Consider the following 16,298-nt stretch of genomic DNA (forward strand, 5'->3'; position numbering starts at 1 on the left):
TGCTCCCCACTATCTCTAGGAGGGGCAGGTCGTGCCCCTCCCATCGTCATCGTCCCGCTCATGGTGTGCTGGATGGACCTGCCTCCTCTCTCGTCCGGTCCGCCCTCGGAGCTTGCATCCACCTTGCTATAAAGCCCACCTTCACCCAGGCTGTTCAATTCTTCATTTTCTTGATCCGCCACTTATTACCTTACAATTCTTCTTCCCATACCCCTCAGAATCACCGATCAATCGCATAATATGTCGAACCTCGAGCACACCAAGTAAGCTATTCCTCTCTCTAACTGGACGTCAGTTAAAAGTACATCGAATGTGAAGCACATGGGAGATTGTTGGAAACTAACAATCATTCTCCGCTCCTTAGGAAGGTCTACACCCTCAACACCGGTGACAAGATCCCCGCCGTTGGTCTTGGTACCTGGCAATCTAAGCCCAACGAGGTCAGAGAGGCCGTCAAGAATGCTCTCCTGAAGGGATACCGTCACATCGACACGTAAGTTAGAAGCAGCCACCAATTACCGGACAATCTAGAGGAATCCAACCTAACCATTTCACAATCAGTGCCCTTGCCTACGGCAACGAAGCCGAGGTTGGACAGGGTATCAAGGACTCTGGTGTCCCTCGCGAGGAGATCTGGGTTACCACCAAGCTTGACAACCCCTGGCACCACCGTGTCGCTGAGGGCATTGACTCCTCTTTGAAGGACCTTGGCCTCGACTATGTCGATCTCTACCTTGTCCACTGGCCCAGCAGCACTGACCCCAACGACCTGAAGAAGCACCTCCCCGACTGGGACTTCATTAAGACTTGGTACAGTCCCTCTCGATTACAGTATTTAGATTGTTGCTGACCCCGTTCAGGCAAGAGATGCAGAAGCTTCCTGCCACCGGCAAGGTTCGTAACATTGGTGTCTCCAACTTCGGCATCAAGAACCTCGAGAAGCTCCTCAACGACCCCAGCTGCAAGATCGTCCCTGCTGTCAACCAGATCGAACTGCACCCCAACAACCCCTCCCCTAAGCTGGTTGCCTACAACACCTCCAAGGGCATCCACTCTACTGGCTACTCTTGCCTTGGCTCCACCAACTCTCCCCTCTACAAGGATGAGACCCTCCTCAAGCTGGCTGAGAAGAAGGGCAAGACTCCCCAGCAGGTTCTTCTCCTGTGGGGTGTGCAGAAGGGCTGGAGTGTTATCCCCAAGTCGGTCAGCAAGTCTCGCATCGATGCCAACTTCGAGCTTGATGGTTGGGAGTTGACCGCCGAGGAGATCGAGCAGCTAGACAACCTCAAGGACCGCTTCAAGGTCTGCGGTGATGACTGGCTCCCGGTCAAGGTTTTCTTCGGTGATGACGAGTAAATTATTATCTACGAGACTATGATGATATCCATGTGAAATAGAGCTATAGAAAGCAAAATAAAATGTACATATGCTTAAATGCCCTTCTGCAAGTAACTTTGAGCACAAACATATAACATGTCATTTAAGGCAGATCAGACCACATACAGCTGGATCTTTGTGATCTAGTCGCATATTTTTCTACCGATAAAGCGACGTTCCCTTGACATCTTTTCGCATATAAAAGTTAAAGTAGTCTTATGATCGGCCTGGTCCCGGTGGTTTACATATAGTTGATGGTCAAGAATTGCCATCGTGACTAAAATGGTCCAAAATTACGTGAGGAGCACGTGGCGCTGGATCACATGCCGCACCGCCACCCCGGGCTGCTCCGTCATCAGGCCAGGTCCCTCCGTCATCCCCTTATCTCTCTTCCATCTACCATCATCCTAGGATGGTTATTCCATCTGAGAAACATCTATAAGTTCTTCCATTCGATTGCAGTCAGGATGCCGCCTTCTAACGGGCACCTGCTGCTCCCCAAGTTCTGGAGAGCAGCCAGGTGAGTCATTCGCCACTCGGATATACTTCATTCCGCTAACGGCCTGCAGGTCTGCCTACGAGAAGGCCTATAAGACTATCAAGTCTAGGTTCCCAGAGCAATTCCAACAAAGCTCACTCCGCCTTCAGCCTGAGTATGTGCGTGTAGTCAACAGACACCCTATCAATCGGGCCGCTGCTATCCGTCAAGCTCGTGGTCGCCACTACTATTCCACCCGGGCAGCAAGCTCCTTCATCTCCTACATTCGCAGTGGCCTCCAGGGCGACCGTACTGCCTACAAGACATCTCGCGTCGCAACTAATGTCAGTCGCTTGACCAAACATGCTCCTTTCGCCTCAACCCTTCGTCCGAACCTGACGGGCGGCACCCTGGGTCGCACAGCGGGTGGCTATGCAATTGGCGCCGGCCGTATCGGTGGGGCACGATACTTTTCCCATGGCGCAGCTGCCCCTGCCCAGGTCATCAATAATGTCTCTGTCGGTGTCCGGGCGTTCTTCCTCTCAGGACAGAAGGCTCGGTTTGATGGGATTGATCCAATCACCGGCAACAAGCGGTTCAAAGCTGTGAGCAAGCTTCAAGATGAGGCTGAGCGCAAGATGGCTGCAATTCCTCGCACAGCTCCCGGCTCCTTTGTCGACTTCCAGATTTCCCCCACAATCACCGCTTTCGGCCTGCAGAAGAACCTGGTGGCGACTGGCGCTGGGGATGCCCAGACCATCAACTCGGACGGTCTCCTCGATTTCTTGTCCGTGGACTTTGCCCGTGCCCTCAAGGATCTCGCTGCTGTGCTCAATGACCTGAAGAGGCTATCTACACTGGGTGACCTGCCTATTCTTTTACATGATCAATCGACGATTAGAGTGCGGTTCCCTGGTTGCGATGCTAGTACTGTTGAACGTCTCTGTGACGAGGCTGGGGTCAAGAGGGGCAAGATAGTGCAGGATGAGGACTTCGACATTCGTACAGGTGCCGACCTCGCTCTCTTGTTTCCCTTTGCCCCTAGTGTCCCGGCTTCTCCTGACGTAAATGAGTACTTCTATCGCTCTGGGACCCTGAAGTCACAGACTCCTGAGGAGGTTGACTGGCATGCCATGATGTCCCCAGAGGATGTGTCTGAAGCATCTCCCGAACCCTACAAGCAGCCCTTCAATCAGCTCAGTTTTGAGGATGTTGCTATGTTTGGTGAGAACCCTTGGATGTCTTCTCCATCAGGATATTCCAGCATCAATGTCAGCGAACTTGGCGATCGCGCCTTCTTTGCTGAAGTCGCAAGCATTGGTGTACCTGAGAGTGCCTCCGAGTACGACGGATCGGATGGAATACGCAAATTTATAGCAGAGTGTGATCTTGCTTCGCGACATTATGGGCAGGCTTTCTAGCCCGCTACACTTGAACATACCGACTTTGACAGTCATTTATTTCCTATTGTTGTGATTCTATTTGAAGCATATAATCCATTATTCTCAACACAAAGTGCCTGATGATGACAACAAACGAAAATGATAAAAAAAGATTGATCAATAGCTTTCTGTTGAAGAGGCCTACATATATCCCAACAATCATTACTTCGTATTTAGGAGAGAATTAGTTCAACTAATTTTGATCTTTTTTCCTTGGACTTTCCTGAAAATATGACCAATCTTCCTACAATGGATTGCCTCACCGTTCTAATGGAGATTCGGACCGTTAGACCGGATAGCTATATCTTTGATTAAGCCAATTTGATGCCAAATGCAACCGAACTTAGTCAAGGACCTTCCTTTCGTGAGGGAATGGCATTGAAATTTTCCCGTGCCTACTCCCCTCAACATTATGCAGGACCCTGAACTAATGCACCTGAAACCGCCCTCAATATAAACAATTTATCCGTAGATTCGTTAGAGGAGCGGACATAGCCCTGTAGAGATGAAGATCGACCGGACCAGATCCCTTTCGGCTACGGAGGGTCCGTCTTGAGTCACGGAACAGTTACCCTCATCACGACAATGTCCCTGCCATGATCAATTAGTCCATTTATTCAGGCGTCTTGGCCTGTTACGGATGAAAATGTTTAGCCGGATTTACTTTGTCACTCCTTGTTGGTTCCGGTAATGGATAAACGCGTCTATGGAAATGGATTTCATATAAAATGGGCTGGTATTCAATACGACTTCATTATCAGTCGTAAGAGCCAAAACACAAACTCACTTAGTTCGCTCAGTACCAGGCTATCTCATAGTCATGCACTCCACCAACATGCGAGCCATCTGGCCCCTCGTTTCTCTTTTCTCTGCCGTCAAGGCCCTCCCCGCCGCAAGCGCAACTGCTTCAGCGTCCGTTGCTGCATCGAGCTCTCCGGCGCCAACGGCCTCTGCTACGGGCAATCCCTTTGAGGGATACCAGCTCTATGCGAACCCCTACTATAAGTCACAAGTGGAGAGTTCGGCCATTCCATCATTGTCTGCTAGTTCACTGGTCGCGCAGGCGAGTGCTGCTGCAGATGTGCCTTCGTTCTACTGGCTGTGAGTATCCATACAGAAGAACTTTACGTGCTTAGGCTGATGTTATGATACTCGATTTTCAGGGACACGGCCGACAAGGTACCTACAATGGGTGAATATCTGGAAGACATCCAGACACAAAATGCTGCTGGAGCGAGCCCCCCAATTGCTGGTATCTTCGTTGTCTATGACCTACCAGATCGGGATTGTTCTGCCTTGGCTAGTAATGGGGAATACTCGATCAGTGATGGTGGTGTGGAGAAGTACAAGGCGTACATTGATTCTATTCGGGAGCAGGTCGAGACGTACTCGGATGTTCAGACTATTCTGATTATTGGTATGCTTGCTTTGACTGATGGGTCAGACATTGAGCTGGAATAGGATACTGACTGGTCCTTACAGAACCCGATAGCTTGGCTAACCTGGTGACGAATCTCGATGTGGCTAAATGCGCTAATGCTGAATCCGCTTACCTGGAATGCACCAACTATGCCCTTGAGCAACTGAATCTGCCGAACGTGGCTATGTATCTTGATGCTGGTACGTCTTGTCCATTGAGGATACTGAGCATCGCTAATAATGCCCGCAGGCCATGCGGGATGGCTGGGATGGCCTGCCAACATCGGTCCCGCGGCGCAACTCTACGCATCGGTGTATAAGAATGCGTCGTCCCCAGCTGCTGTTCGCGGCCTCGCCACCAATGTAGCTAACTTCAATGCCTGGAGCATCGACTCTTGCCCCTCTTATACATCGGGCAACGATGTCTGTGATGAGAAAAGCTACATCAATGCCATTGCGCCGGAGCTGTCTAGTGCTGGGTTTGATGCCCACTTCATTACCGATACGGGTGAGTGATACTAAAAGTTATACATAGCGACATGTTCAATGTGACTCACGGCATTAGGTCGCAATGGGAAGCAACCCACCGGTCAGAGCGCGTGGGGTGACTGGTGCAATGTCAAGGATACCGGCTTCGGTGCTCAACCGACGACCGATACTGGAGACGAGCTGGCTGATGCCTTTGTCTGGGTCAAGCCGGGCGGAGAGAGCGACGGGACATCGGATACCAGCTCTTCTCGCTACGACGCGCATTGCGGATATAGCGATGCCTTGCAGCCTGCTCCGGAGGCCGGAACCTGGTTCCAGGTGGGTGTTGGCTGAAGACTTGTTGAAGGTAGCATGCTAACACTATGTTCTAGGCATACTTTGAGCAACTTTTGACCAACGCCAATCCTTCCCTTTGAGCCGATCACTTAGTAGATGGATATACTGAATGTTGGAAGTAGATCTTCAGGGTGGTATAGGGGAAGTGATGCAGTAGATCGTTGGAACAAGTGGGCAGGATCCCAATGAGAATGCAAATCTAAAGCTGTTTCCTTAAATCTTTTCCATGAGTGCAGACATTTTATCTTAGTAGTTGTCCTCTGGTGAAGCACAGCATGAGTAGTCACAAACGCTGTAGTGAAAGCATGCAGGGCGGTGAACTGCACCATGAAGAATCTCACCGCCAACCCCGCGCTAAACTGGAAGAAGGCGATCCACTGATAACAGTCCGGCTGGATGGAGAAGAAACACACACTGCATCTCCCAAGGCTAAACCACCCTCATTATCGCCCGTGAACACCGCATCTGCTTTTCTTCCGGAGACGTGTCTATTGGATGTTTTAAAGAGGATTGTTTCAACTGTACAGTTCTGGGGGCTCTCCTGCACTGGAGTTGTCCGACCGGCTCTCTCAGCAACTGCTACAGGCCAAGCACGAATACTAGTCTTTCTTAATTACATTCTCCTCGGTGGAGTCTACTAGTGGGAAGCAACCATGGAGGACTTCAACAGCGAAACCGACAGTGACTACACTAGCTACTGGAGAGATTGGGTGAGTCTACCAATCCCTACGTGAGTTTCTGTGCTGGACAGGGACGACGGCGGCTTTGCAAGTGAAGGGAGATGCGTGGCTGCGCGCCTGCTTTCAACGATGTCGTTGCGGCTGGTGAGAGATCAGGAGTCAGAATAACACGGTCTCATGCGTTGAATTCTTCTCTGCTGCAATGCTTTTGCTCAGCTTCTCGGATTTCAACTGCGCACCTGCTTCTGCTCCCTCACTTCTAAGCAATGATGGCTTTACCTACTAGTTTTGCTAGTGAGGAGTCAGGCTCGTCACTTGCTACGCTACGCCCTTCCATCGAAGCTCGACCTCGTCCCCGGCCGGAAGTACATATGCGCTCTTCGTCTAGTTTTTCATACGGCGTGATACTGCCGCAGAAACATACTGACTATATTCATCAGTTCATCTCCTCTCGTGGAAACGAATACTTCTGCGAGATCGACGAAGATTACTTGACCGATCGCTTCAACCTCACTGGCCTGAACACCGAGGTCGCTTACTATCAGTATGCCTTGGACCTTGTGACGGACGTGTTTGACCTCGACGCGGACGACGACCTGCGCGAGCAAATCGAAAAGTCGGCGCGTCACCTCTATGGTCTGGTCCATGCCAGATACATTGTCACAACCCGCGGTCTTGCCAAGATGGTACGTCTTACACTAGGGGGTTTGTGAATGGTATGTGAAGGGATTTCTGACAGGCAATCTAGGTCGAGAAGTACAAGCGCTGCGATTTCGGCAAATGCCCCCGTGTCATGTGTGACGGACACCCCCTCCTGCCTATGGGCCAGCACGACGTTGCCAACCAGAGCACTGTTCGCCTGTACTGCCCCAAGTGCGAGGACATCTACAACCCCAAGTCATCCCGTCATGCTTCCATCGACGGCGCTTACTTCGGCACGTCGTTCCATAGCATGCTCTTCCAGGTGTATCCTGCTTTGCTTCCCGAGAAGAGCATTCGCCGCTATGAGCCCCGCGTCTTCGGTTTCAAGGTGCACGCCATGGCGGCCCTTGCGCGCTGGCAGGATATCTTCCGGGAGGAGACGAAGGCGTCCCTTCGCGAAGCCGGTGTGGAAGCCAAATACATCGAAGATGACAGTGAGGAGGAAGAGCTAGATGACGACGACGAACCTATTTCTGAGACCAAAGAAGAGAGAGTCGCCGGCGATGCCGCCTCTGGCCGTATGGATCTTTGCAACTGATTGACGCTCCCTGCATGATATTCTGCTTCATCGGAGTTACCTCATTTTCCTACCATATCCACCTGGCATGGGCGCAACATCATGAACTTGCATTTAAATGCGCGTCTGAGTCGTTTTTCTCCGGTTCTGATAATGCTTTTCTTTTCTCTTTACAAACGTCTTCCGACTAACGGCTCCTGAAATCCCGGGCGTATGACGGGTTCTTACAATTTCATTACTTCATGTGCACTGCAATAATGATCACGAACACTGGTGGGCGTTGGAAGTTTTGAAGATGGCGGGTCTGTTTTCCTCTGCTTCTAATGTGTACTAGTTTATTCCTCGGGTTTTTATTCCCGACCTCAAGATCACTCAGACATGGCGAGTGCGGCTCATATGTAGAATACCTTAGTTTCCGTCTGGAACCGAGACAGAGGGCTCATAATGAACTGCATGCTCGTCATTCATCCATCCATTACTTCTACGTACTCTGCCCGCACACTACTTCAATTAGTCTAACTACTCACCTCTCACTTTCTCAACCGCGAACGCAATCGCCCTCGCCAACTCCTCTCCCTTCTCCCACGCATCATCATGCTCCCCTTTAATATCCAACATCTCCACCACCTTCTCCCCTCTCCCACTTCCACCCACCCACTCCTCCTCCAGATGCTTCTTCATCGCCTCCCTCTGCGTAGGATCCACGAGACTATCACCCCCGGAATACGCCAACACCGCAACCAATCTCTTCTCCTCACCCTCTCCATCCCCAATATTACGCCACCCATCACTTACTCCCTCCCCACCCCTTCCCAAAGCAGGCGACACGTCATCCCAAACCCCCTCATCACTCCCAAACGCTCCCTCAATGAAATCCTGATACGCACTAACACTCCGATGTGTATCCCTCAACAACCGAAGGTCATAAATTCCCGCCATTCCCACAATCCCTGCCGGAGGCATCACTTCCTTCAACTGAGCCCGGAACCTCCCCATAACAGATTGAAATGCCAGCGTAGCACCACAGCTATGCCCTACCAGGATGTAATTACTCCCAATATTGTATTTCCCTTGCAGGAAGGACAGCGCGGACTGGACATCGGAGATGTGATCTGGGTGCTTTGCGGCGCGGAAATGTGTGGGCTCTGTGGTTTGGGGGTCTTGGGGGTGGGATGGGTGTGGGCTGAGACGGTAGGAGATTGAGGCGATGCCTTTGAGGTGGGAGAGGGTTGTGGTGTCGCCGGTGGTAAGAGTGTCCAGGGCTGGGTTTAGGTAGTTCAAGGCTGTTTGGGTTGGGTCGCGCCAGGCGCCGCCGTGGATTAGACTGTGAGTTTATCGGTCAATTTGTGTACGGATGTAGACGAGGGGCAAATGGGAGGGATCTACATCACCCAATAGCCTTCATTATTGTCGTTGTTGAGGGTGGCCACTGTGACAGTTTGAAGGACGTGATCGGTGCCGTAGGGGAAGGTTTCGAGGGAGGGCAGAAGTGTTATGGGTTTGGAGGAGGGGTATTTTTGGCCCATTGCTGCAATTATTTGCTCTGTGATACGAGATGAAGTGCTCTTGGCTATGGAAGAGAGGTGCTTGATTGTCCAACGTAGAGGTGCTGGGTTAGTGAGGGGTCAGTCGTAGCGTTAGTTGGCTTGGAAATTGCGGATGTAACTCCGTAGATAAGGTCATTGTTAGTGTTCCCCAGAACCCGGATACGGCATCATTACGTGGAATCTTTTCAGCATAGTTGCTCCCAATTGGAAGTATATAACCTCATGAGGGCATGGATTTTAGTGAAATAGATATCATCTGGCAGAAACGATGCTTTTGAGTGTAAAGTTATGCAAGAGTGATTGAAAGAGCCCAAAAAGGCAAGCGGACCGGCGGCTCGTATGGGGCTTGGCACGCTAGCCGTGTTGGGGGCTAGGCGGTGGGAAATGCTGAATTCCATCCACACAAACCTCGCCGCCGACTGCCATCTCATTGTCGCTGTCTGTATAGCAATTCCCAGGCACATATTCAACATGGCGGAGTAAGTCTTCCTGGCCCTATCAGTCTCATCTAGGGGTCCGCATGCTAATGCTCGCTATAGGAAAGAAGTCCCTCTCACGGCCGTCAAGGTCGAGGCCTTGGTATGCACACCATGAAAATCTCCCCCCCACCCGCCTTTTTCACGGCCGGCGACGATACTTACAGCGTGGCATATAGGTGGTGATGAAGATCATCAAGCACGGCTCTCAGGCCTTCCCGACGACTGCGACCGGTTCGATCGTCGGTATGGATGTCGACGGTACCCTGGAGATCACCAACAGTTTCCCTTTCCCCGTCGTTGAGGTGCCCGCCGAATCGCACTTTGACAATACCGCTCCCAACCCGGCTGCTGCTGCCCCCCGCGCGAAGGCCAACGCCGCCTACGAGGCTGAGATGGTCCGTATGATGCGCGAGGTTAACGTTGACGCCAACAACGTTGGTTGGTACACTAGCGCCAACATGGGCAACTTCATCAACATGAACGTGATCGAGAACCAGTTCTTTTACCAGAAGGAGATGAACGAGCGCACGGTCGCTCTGGTGCACGACGTCAGCCGCAGCGCACAGGGAAGCCTGAGCCTGCGCGCTTTCCGCCTGTCTCCTAAGTTCATGGCGGCTTTCAAGGAGAACAAGTTCACTTCCGAGGAGTACGTTCATAATACTATTGCCCCGGAGGGATGATAGACGCATGCTAATTGGTTGTTTTTGGCAGGCTCCAAAAGTCCAACCTCAGGTACCAGGACATCCTGGTCGAGCTCCCCGTTGAAATCCACAACTCTCACCTGATCACCTCCTTCATTCACCAGCTCCAGACTCCCACTCAGGCGACTCCCTCCGATCTCCCCCCGTCCCTGGCCGCGTTGGAGTCGTCTCAGTACGCCAAGTCGTCCGTGCTGGCACCCAACTTCGACAACCTCTCCCTCAGCATCGACCCGTTCCTGGAGAAGAACTGCGACCTTCTGCTTGACAGCATCGAGGTGCACCACACCGAGACCAACAACTTCCAGTACTACCAGCGGTCGCTCGCCCGTGAGCAGGCCAAGATCACCGCGTGGCAGAACAAGCGCAAGACCGAGAACGCCAGCCGCGCGGCTCTCAAGCAGCCCCTGCTCCCCGAGGACGAGTGGCAGCGGCTGTTCAAGCTGCCCCAGGAGCCCAGCCGCCTGGACAGCATGCTCAACAGCCGCCAGGTTGAGCAGTACGCTCGCCAGGTCGACAGCTTCGTGTCTGCGACGACGGGTAAGATGTTTGCCGTCAAGGGCAACCTGCTTCCGGGTGAGACGGCCAAATAGATGGTGAGGAGGAATGGAACGGAAAATAGGAAAGGCGGGCGATGATGATTAGTTCTTGGAATTGCATGACCTTACGGCGTAGGGAGGGAAAATTCTGTATCTGACGGGCTGTTAATATGACTCCTGTTTGCTTCTTCCATGAGAATTAGAACGGGCATGACTTGATACCATACCTCCTTACTTGACTGTCCTGCTGTTGCTGCTGCTGCCGCTGCTCTTTACTACTATTGTATTCATTAAAGAGAAGCTGATCCAGCCCTAATTCCGGCTTAGGGCAAAGCCTGCTCCTGGCACGTGGTGATGACCTCATCGATAACGAGAAAGATAACTAAACTACTAGATAAGATCATGCCTCACTACCATGGACATACATAGACTCAATTTCTGGCTTCAATAGATGATGCATCATGTACAATACCAAGACCGACATCTGGCTGGTAAGCCCCTGCAATTCACATAAGAAATACAAAAAGAAACTAAAAGAGAAGCACAGTCCGGCGCCTTCGCCGTCCTAATAGTCGACTTCCTCGTCTACCCCATCGACACGCTCAAAACCCGCATCCAATCTCCCAATTACAATAGAATATACAAGGATGCTACGACAGGGGCAATTAACCGTAAACTTCTCTTCCGGGGACTATATCAGGGCGTAGGGAGCGTCATTCTCGCTACATTACCTGCTTGTATGTCCCCAGACCCAACATACACCCCAAACTCATCCATATTGAATAGTATCCTTGACATTGACATAAACAAAATAGCAGGAGCATTCTTCACAACCTACGAAGGCCTAAAACACACCCTCACCACCAACCCCACCACACAATCCCTCCTCCCCGTACCAATAATCCACTCCCTCTCCTCCTGCACCGCCGAATCCGTCTCCTGCTTCATCCTTACCCCCGCGGAGGTAATAAAGCAGAATGCACAGGTCTATACTAACCCCAACCCCCAACCCAGCCCCAATGACCCAACCAAAAACCCACCAAGTAGAACAACAAACATAACCCTCCTCACGCTTCGCAAATTCCGCCATCGGCCAACTTCCCTCTGGAGCGGATACACTGCTCTCTTGGGACGGAATCTCCCTTTCACGGGGTTGAACTTTCCGGTGTTTGAGTATCTGAGGGGGCATTTGTCGGGGTATTTACTTCGTCGGAGGGATGGAGGAGGAGGAGGGAATGGGGATGGGGATGTGCTGGGACAGTTTGGGGTTGTGCAGAGGGCTCTTATTACGGGGGTTTCTGCGGCTGTGGCGGGGACGGTTTCGTCTGTTGTGACGACGCCGGTGGATGTGGTTAAGACGAGGATGATGTTGGGGGCTGGTAGTTCTACTACTAATGGGAGTGGGGATGGGGATGAGAAGAAGAAGGGAGGGGCAAGTGTGTGGGCTGTGGGAAAGAAGGTGTATAGAGAGGAAGGGGTTAGAGGGCTCTTCAAGGGAGGGGCGATACGGTCTGTGTGGACGGCTATTTCGTTTGGGGTGTATCTTTGTGTGTATGAGGGTGGGAGAGGGTTTTTGGAGAATAGACGGAAGGAGAAGGAGATGTCATCTTAATAGGGGGGAGGTGTACAGCTAGCTACAGTGTAAAGAGTATATGTGATAAAGTCATCGAAATTCATCACTCTGGTATATCCTTCGAAGCGGAGTCCATTCTCAGTTAGTTAATCGTACATCATAGCCAAATCATATATTCCTTCAATGGCAAACATCGCTTCATGTCGTTCATCATTCCGTTCGTAAAGAAAAAGAAACATCCTCACATCGGTACTCCAAGCCACCAGCTCAACCCATATTGGTCAGTCTCTTGAACCAATTCGGCATCCTGGGCCCATTGACTGGCGGTGCATAACGATCGTCGTACGACCTCATGCTTCGGACCCGTTCGTAATCAGCGCTGCCTGAACTACGCTCAGACCGTCTAGCCTCGCGCTTTCGCGCCCGCAACTCGTCGATTTCCTGATCCGTCAGGCCGGGATATCTGGCTCGTCGTCGGGCCCGACGCCGCAGCTCACGTCGTGCCTCCTCGTCCGAGGAGACCGAGTTCGCCTGAGCCGGCTCACCTGGACCAGGCGGCATGTCCACCACGGTGGCCACGACTGGTGGTGGTTCAGGCGGGTCGCTCGCTTGCGAATGCACCCAGGACGAAGTTTTATCCTTGCGTCCTCCGGACATCATCGGTGGTCCACGCTCCGGTTCTGGAGCCCTGGACTTCCGACGTTTGGGCCTCACCCCCTCTTCTGTAGACCGTTCCGGACGATAAGCCCTCTCGCCGTCATAGCCGCCGAGATAGAAGTCTCGGGCAGCTCTGTCATCGACAGGGTGACGAGAGGATCGACGTTTGGACCGGGGCTCGTACGCGGCGGCTTCTTGCATCTCTGCCTCCCTCCGCCGTCTGCGTTCGCGCCGTTCTGCTGCTCTGGCTTTGGCTTCGGCCTGCTCTTCTGCCTCGCGGGCTTCCGCCTCTTCTCGAGCACGGCGTTCTTCACGAGCTGCTCTACGAAGCCTTCGTTCTTCCTGGCGCCTTGCTTCCCTCTCTTCCTCCTCTCGGAGCATTCTCTCCTGCATCTCTCGCTCACGGGCTCTCTCTCTTTCCTTCCGTCGAGCACGTCTTTCTTCGGCTTCGCGCCACTCGCTCTCACGAAGCTGGTCAGATGGCGCCTGTCGAGAGGATCGTTTTGCTCGACGGGCTGCCCGTCTAGCTTCAACTTCGTCCATGTCGGTTTCCGGGAACCCACCTACTGGACCGCCTTCAGTAACAAAGCCGTCCAGCTCAGCCTCTTGTTCGGCACGTCTCCTGCGAGCTTCGCGCCTTGCACGCCGTTCCTCTCGCTCTGGCTCTGTCATGTACCGGGCATCTTCATCACGATGAGACCGGGACTTTCGGCGCTCCGGAGGGTCCGGACGAGCGGTTTTCCGCAAAGAGCCGATGAAGCCCATGAGACCAGTGGCCTCTGGTTTCTTGGGAGCAGTACTTGACCGTCTCACGCGTCGCTCTCTTGGTGCTTCCACGAAAGCGATATCTTCCGGTCCCGAGAACACTTCAGCATCATCATAATGCTCTTCTTGCCTGGACCGAGACTAAGAACAAAGTTAGCATCATGGAAATAATTCCCGGATGATATCACTAAAATCCTCGCTTACCTTTCTCCTCGAACGTCTGTCGGAGTGCCTCGATCCCCTTGAGCCCTCCTTCGGGGCATCAATGTCGTCCCGGTCTACCATGACGATGTCGTCGTCTTCGACCGCATACGGATCAGGAGCGCCTAAGAAAGCTGTTAGCAGCGGCACAGGAAGTTTCAAGAGAGTACATACGAGATCTTCTACGAGATTCATGACGTCTGTCTCTTTCTCTCCGAGAGGAGCCGTGCACACCCATCATCCTGGCAGCCTTATCCGGCATATCCCGGCTATCGTCGGGTGGAGGACTGGGGAACCCAGCGTCCTCCATGCCCACGGATGGACGTCTCGAAGTAGCCCTGGATGCGTGTGTTCCGTGTCTTCGACTGGACTTTGTCCTACTAGGCGGTGGCGGCGTGCCCAGGACAAAATCAGCGAGAGTCATACCTCGGCTATTGCGCTTATCCTTGTCAGAGGTAGACTTCTCTGCCTCGTTCTCAAGATCCCTAGACTTTGGTTGCCTGGTCGATCTCGACCTGACCATAGGCGGGGGTGACTGTTCACGTTCACGCTCCCTTTCCCTTCTACGCCTATGCTCCCTAGTGCTGGGCTGCTTTTGGGGCGTGGCACCCCAAAATCCCCAGGATGCCGAACCGGGAGTGCGCTCAACACGAACACGCTCCTTCCTGGCCGGCTTATCCTGTTCCGGCTCAGCAGGCTCTGGTGGAGGCGTAGGAGGGCCACCCGCGCCTACATCGATTTCTGCAGCTCCTTCTGCAGTCTCAACATCGGCAGGGGCTGGTTCCACGACCGGGGCTGTCTTTTCTAGACTGGATACCTTCTTGCTCTTTTTCTTCGGCTTTTCAAGCTTGGGAGCAGGTGCTTCGTCGACCACCGGCTCTATTTCCCGTGTTTGCTCGATCGGAGGCTCTGGAGCAGGAGCTGGGACAAACTCGGGTTCGGGTTCAGCTACTGGCTCGGGCTCAGGTTCAGGAGCTGGCTCCGGTTCCTGCACCGGCTCAGGAATCGGTTCTGGCTCAACAACCTTCTTCTTTTTCTTTTTCTTTTCAGTTTTCGAGATGGGAACAGGTGCGGGGACTGGCTCGGGCTCCGGCTCGGGCTGAGGTTCTGGCTCTGGTTCTGCAACAGGCTCAGGGACCGGCTCAGGCACGGGCTCAGGAGCCGGTGGTTCAAGCACAGGCTCAGGAACTGGTTCAGGTACCGGTTCTGGCACAGGTTCGAGTACAGTAGTCTTTGCCTTCTTTTTCTCCTTCTTCTTTAATTTCTTCGATAAGGGCACCGGCTCAGGCTCCGGCTCCGGCTCCGGCTGCTGAGGCTCAGGTTCTGGCTCAAACTGAAGTTCCGGCTCTGGGGCAGGCGGCTCTGGGGCAGGTGGAGGGGGAATATCGTAAAAGTCCTCGTCGTCAAATGCGTCTGGGAAACTGCCCGGGACCAAATCCCTAGAGGGCTTTTTAAATTGAACCGGTTCGGGGTCAAAGAATTCGACAGGCTCGGGTTGCGGGGGAGCAGGAGGTTCTTCTGGGGGTGGGGCAGGCTCTTCCTTGGCTACCTTGTCCTTTGACTTCCCCTTCTTTGCTTTCTCCAAAGTTTTGATTCGCTCTGAGACGGACAATTTGGCTGATGACTTGGTCTTCGAGGTGACAACAGGAGACTTCGCTGGCGGCGCGGCTGGCGCGGGTGGTTCGTCGACAACTGGCGGGATTGGCGCTTCGGGCGCCTCGGGCATCTTTGAATCGTCAACGTCAATGAGTAAGTCATCCTCTGCAGGATGACTTGGTACAGGTTCGGGTTCGAGCTCGGGCTCTGGTGCTGCTTCTATGGCTCTGGTCTTCTCTGATGACTTTTTCTTCGTCGTCTTGGATTTGCCCATAGTTGCAGCACCGATGGTGGCCCACCAACCCATGCCACTCTTAGGTGTCTCTTCCTCCTTGTAACCCTTCTTGTTACTCTTAGAAGGTTTGCTGTCGTAGTCATCCCAGAGAGGCTGGTCGGGGACTTGGTCAGTAGGTACATACCCCTCTGGCTCGGCAGACCATCCCAAAGATGGAGGTGTTGGTGCGGGCGGTGGAGGCTCAGCAGCGATCTTGCTCTTCTTCTTCTTCTTCTCCTTCGAAGCATTCCATATTCCCCAGCTTTCCTCTTCATAAGTCTGTTCTGTGACCACTTCAGGGACTGGCTCGGGCGCAGGCTCTGGCTCTGGCTCCCAAGTCGGTTCTGGCTCTGGTTCTGGCTCCAATTCTGGGGCTGGAGGTGGCGCCGGCTCTTCTTGAATAGGTTCAGGTACTGGCTCAGGCTCAGGCTCTCTAGGCGGTTCAGCATTAGGATCAGGAAGTTCGAAATCCTTGCCTGGGATAGGAAGTCCGTTCTTGATCAATGATTTCTCCCGTTTCTTCCGGTCT

At 52.9% G+C, this 16,298-nt stretch overlaps 8 protein-coding genes across 8 annotated transcripts; 6 read left to right on the forward strand and 2 right to left on the reverse strand.

Annotated features, from left to right (window-relative positions):
• Nucleotides 1-240: 240 nt before the first annotated feature.
• Nucleotides 241-1,356, forward strand: An08g01740 (uncharacterized protein; the record flags this gene model as incomplete). The annotated part of the gene is made up of 4 exons (XM_001392256.3): nucleotides 241-263; nucleotides 365-493; nucleotides 562-810; nucleotides 861-1,356. 4 exons carry the CDS (start codon nucleotides 241-243, stop codon nucleotides 1,354-1,356), a joined length of 897 nt encoding a protein of 298 aa, XP_001392293.1.
• Nucleotides 1,357-1,844: 488 nt separating this feature from the next.
• Nucleotides 1,845-3,276, forward strand: An08g01750 (uncharacterized protein; the record flags this gene model as incomplete). Its single annotated transcript, XM_001392257.3, has 2 exons — nucleotides 1,845-1,897; nucleotides 1,947-3,276. The coding sequence occupies 2 exons, from the start codon at nucleotides 1,845-1,847 to the stop codon at nucleotides 3,274-3,276; spliced, it is 1,383 nt and encodes a 460-aa protein (XP_001392294.1).
• Nucleotides 3,277-4,132: 856 nt separating this feature from the next.
• Nucleotides 4,133-5,621, forward strand: An08g01760 (uncharacterized protein; the record flags this gene model as incomplete). The annotated part of the gene is made up of 6 exons (XM_001392258.3): nucleotides 4,133-4,398; nucleotides 4,461-4,714; nucleotides 4,780-4,917; nucleotides 4,967-5,224; nucleotides 5,282-5,523; nucleotides 5,577-5,621. 6 exons carry the CDS (start codon nucleotides 4,133-4,135, stop codon nucleotides 5,619-5,621), a joined length of 1,203 nt encoding a protein of 400 aa, XP_001392295.3.
• Nucleotides 5,622-6,194: 573 nt separating this feature from the next.
• An08g01770 (uncharacterized protein) lies at nucleotides 6,195-7,461 on the forward strand (the record flags this gene model as incomplete). Its single annotated transcript, XM_001392259.3, has 3 exons — nucleotides 6,195-6,251; nucleotides 6,662-6,907; nucleotides 6,970-7,461. 3 exons carry the CDS (start codon nucleotides 6,195-6,197, stop codon nucleotides 7,459-7,461), a joined length of 795 nt encoding a protein of 264 aa, XP_001392296.1.
• Nucleotides 7,462-7,848: 387 nt separating this feature from the next.
• An08g01780 (uncharacterized protein) lies at nucleotides 7,849-8,966 on the reverse strand (the record flags this gene model as incomplete). The annotated part of the gene is made up of 3 exons (XM_001392260.3): nucleotides 7,849-7,889; nucleotides 7,968-8,764; nucleotides 8,827-8,966. The coding sequence occupies 3 exons, from the start codon at nucleotides 8,964-8,966 to the stop codon at nucleotides 7,849-7,851; spliced, it is 978 nt and encodes a 325-aa protein (XP_001392297.3).
• A 492-nt stretch (nucleotides 8,967-9,458) lies between these two features.
• On the forward strand, nucleotides 9,459-10,757 carry An08g01790 (uncharacterized protein; the record flags this gene model as incomplete). The annotated part of the gene is made up of 4 exons (XM_001392261.3): nucleotides 9,459-9,466; nucleotides 9,527-9,566; nucleotides 9,643-10,112; nucleotides 10,178-10,757. The coding sequence occupies 4 exons, from the start codon at nucleotides 9,459-9,461 to the stop codon at nucleotides 10,755-10,757; spliced, it is 1,098 nt and encodes a 365-aa protein (XP_001392298.1).
• A 407-nt stretch (nucleotides 10,758-11,164) lies between these two features.
• An08g01800 (uncharacterized protein) lies at nucleotides 11,165-12,315 on the forward strand (the record flags this gene model as incomplete). Its single annotated transcript, XM_001392262.1, has 3 exons — nucleotides 11,165-11,194; nucleotides 11,251-11,440; nucleotides 11,519-12,315. The coding sequence occupies 3 exons, from the start codon at nucleotides 11,165-11,167 to the stop codon at nucleotides 12,313-12,315; spliced, it is 1,017 nt and encodes a 338-aa protein (XP_001392299.1).
• A 228-nt stretch (nucleotides 12,316-12,543) lies between these two features.
• On the reverse strand, nucleotides 12,544-16,264 carry An08g01810 (uncharacterized protein; the record flags this gene model as incomplete). The annotated part of the gene is made up of 5 exons (XM_059748848.1): nucleotides 12,544-13,839; nucleotides 13,903-14,024; nucleotides 14,074-15,498; nucleotides 15,673-15,722; nucleotides 15,915-16,264. Coding segments are annotated over 5 exons (3,243 nt in total), but the record flags the coding sequence as incomplete, so codon positions are not given.
• Between the last annotated feature and the right edge of the window lie 34 nt (nucleotides 16,265-16,298).

This window comes from Aspergillus niger (genome assembly GCF_000002855.4).
Source record: "Aspergillus niger supercontig An08".
NCBI lineage: Eukaryota > Fungi > Ascomycota > Eurotiomycetes > Eurotiales > Aspergillaceae > Aspergillus > Aspergillus niger.